At 41.1% G+C, this 1,913-nt stretch overlaps 1 protein-coding gene across 15 annotated transcripts in view; it reads left to right on the plus strand.

Annotated features, from left to right (window-relative positions):
• Window positions 1–1,913, plus strand: part of LOC107264454 (heterogeneous nuclear ribonucleoprotein K) — a 64,170-nt gene that overhangs the window by 40,851 nt on the left and 21,406 nt on the right. For 14 of the 15 annotated variants that reach the window (XR_001536961.2, XR_003058817.1, XR_003058812.1 and 11 more), the window contains 2 exons: window positions 964–1,036; window positions 1,433–1,543. The exons of the other annotated variant lie outside the window; for it this stretch is intronic. Coding sequence is in view for 1 of the 14 variants with exons in the window: in XM_025081745.1 (XP_024937513.1) it covers window positions 964–1,036; window positions 1,433–1,543 (184 nt within the window). In the remaining 13 variants the exon portion in view is untranslated. The remainder of the gene's footprint in view (window positions 1–963; window positions 1,037–1,432; window positions 1,544–1,913) is intronic. 15 annotated transcript variants of the gene reach the window in all.

Genomic DNA, 1,913 nt, shown 5'->3' on the forward strand with positions numbered 1-1,913 from the left:
CCCCTGCCCGCCCCTAATCACCGTGGATGTTTTGCGTCCGCCATTTTGCTATCGGTGATATCTTCTCGAAGAAACGCGACGTAGCCGTTAGTATGCCTCTTTTTTTTTAAGTGTATACATAGGTCGATTCTCATGCCTGTGTGTACATGTGTGTCGGATGTGTCTTTGCAATTTCTCAGATGGACGCCAAGATCAACCGGACGTCCGTGCCTCGTAACTAATTTTAAACGAAATGCTTGCCTCATACATTAACGCTAGGAGAATGGGATTAAATATGGCGGAAGCTGTAAGCGCCTCCTGATTTGTGCTCGGCTATTATTTAAAAAGTTTTCGTTTCTCTTGGATCTTCAGCTCCTAGAACTTCCACCATTATTTGTATCTTCTTTTTAATTCTCTTGCACTGCAAGTCTGTCTCATTGCCGTCTTTCTCATTTCTTCTCTCTCCCTTTATCCACTGCTTTTCTTTCTTCCTCTCCCGACCACGCCCCCTTCGCACTATTACTTTAAACTTACCAAAGAGCAATATTTTTCCTGCTACAACCATTTATTTTCCTTTTTACTCTTTTTTTCTTTTTCCGTTTAAACCTTCACATACTTTTCACATCGGAATTTTTTTTTGTTTTTGCATTTTTCCTCGTACCGCGTTTCTCTGACACTTCCTTCTCCTTCGTTTTGTTTTCTATGCGTCTCTTTACTTACGTTTCGCCCTCTCTCTGTTTCTCTTGCAAAATGGCGGACTTACGTTGATTGACATTCGTATCCCTGTTGTTGAAAACTACGGCGTTCTGACGTAAGTCGGAGATAAATCGTAGCGTAGTCTGTATTATGTCGATCGACATTTTTGCCCATCGTCTGATATATATTATATTTGTTTCTCTCCTCTCTTTAATCCTCCACCTGTGAAACATCGGGACACCATTCTTCAATACCTTTCACTAATTTTTCGAGTCTTTTTGATTTTAGGGTTCTGACTATCAGCTCGGACCTCGACACCGTGCTTCAGGTGGTGAATGAAGTTGTGCCTAATCTCGAGGAGGTAAGATCAACCTCGAGAACTTAAAGATATATATATATATATATATACCATGAAATTGTCATTGGCCATAGAAATTTGGATCTGTCGATCGATATCAACGTTAGATATAATAATAATAATACCTTTGTCATTTTTCAATGTGATCTAAGCACGCGAATATCATTTTACATGGTGAACGCAGTATCTACTACGGCACTATATATTATAATATACATCGTACACAGCATAGTATATACGTATATACATACTGCATTATACTTACTACAGCATCGTGTCACTCGTTCGTCTTATTCTTGTATATAAAGTGGAACGCCTATCGTGATCGACGGATCGAATTTCTCGTATAGCCGATGCGCGATTGCGTAACGCAATGACTCTATCGTTAAATGATTCCAGAATGGCTCGAGACATGGCAATGACGAAATCGACGTGCGCATGCTCGTGCATCAGAGCCAGGCCGGATGCATAATCGGCAAGGGTGGTTTGAAGATCAAGGAGCTCCGAGAGGTGAGTCAGACAGTTAACTTTTCACCTTTTTAAGTATTAATATTTCTCGACGAGGTCGAGGCAACAAAACAAGACGCGTCCATGATTTTTGAAAGTGGAAATCCTTTATATTTCGTTTGCTGCAAGAGCCTCTCAAAAATTCGCGACAGTGGACCACGTCATCGATGATATTTTTGACGATCCTCAAAAATGCCATTTAATTTTTAACGCTGTCCAGATTACTCGGTCGATAATGCAGAGCGATAATGTAGAAATACGCGCGAGCTGCCCTCTGGCGGTGACTCCTTGTACTATCTAGTTTTTCGATTAACAACTCAAATCGTAATCGGTAACGCAATTGTTTGCCTGGGGGGGGGGGGGGGGTTTTTTT

Source organism: Cephus cinctus, unplaced genomic scaffold (assembly GCF_000341935.2).
Source record: "Cephus cinctus unplaced genomic scaffold, Ccin1 Ccin1_scaffold0171, whole genome shotgun sequence".
In the NCBI taxonomy this organism is placed as follows: Eukaryota; Metazoa; Arthropoda; class Insecta; order Hymenoptera; family Cephidae; genus Cephus; species Cephus cinctus.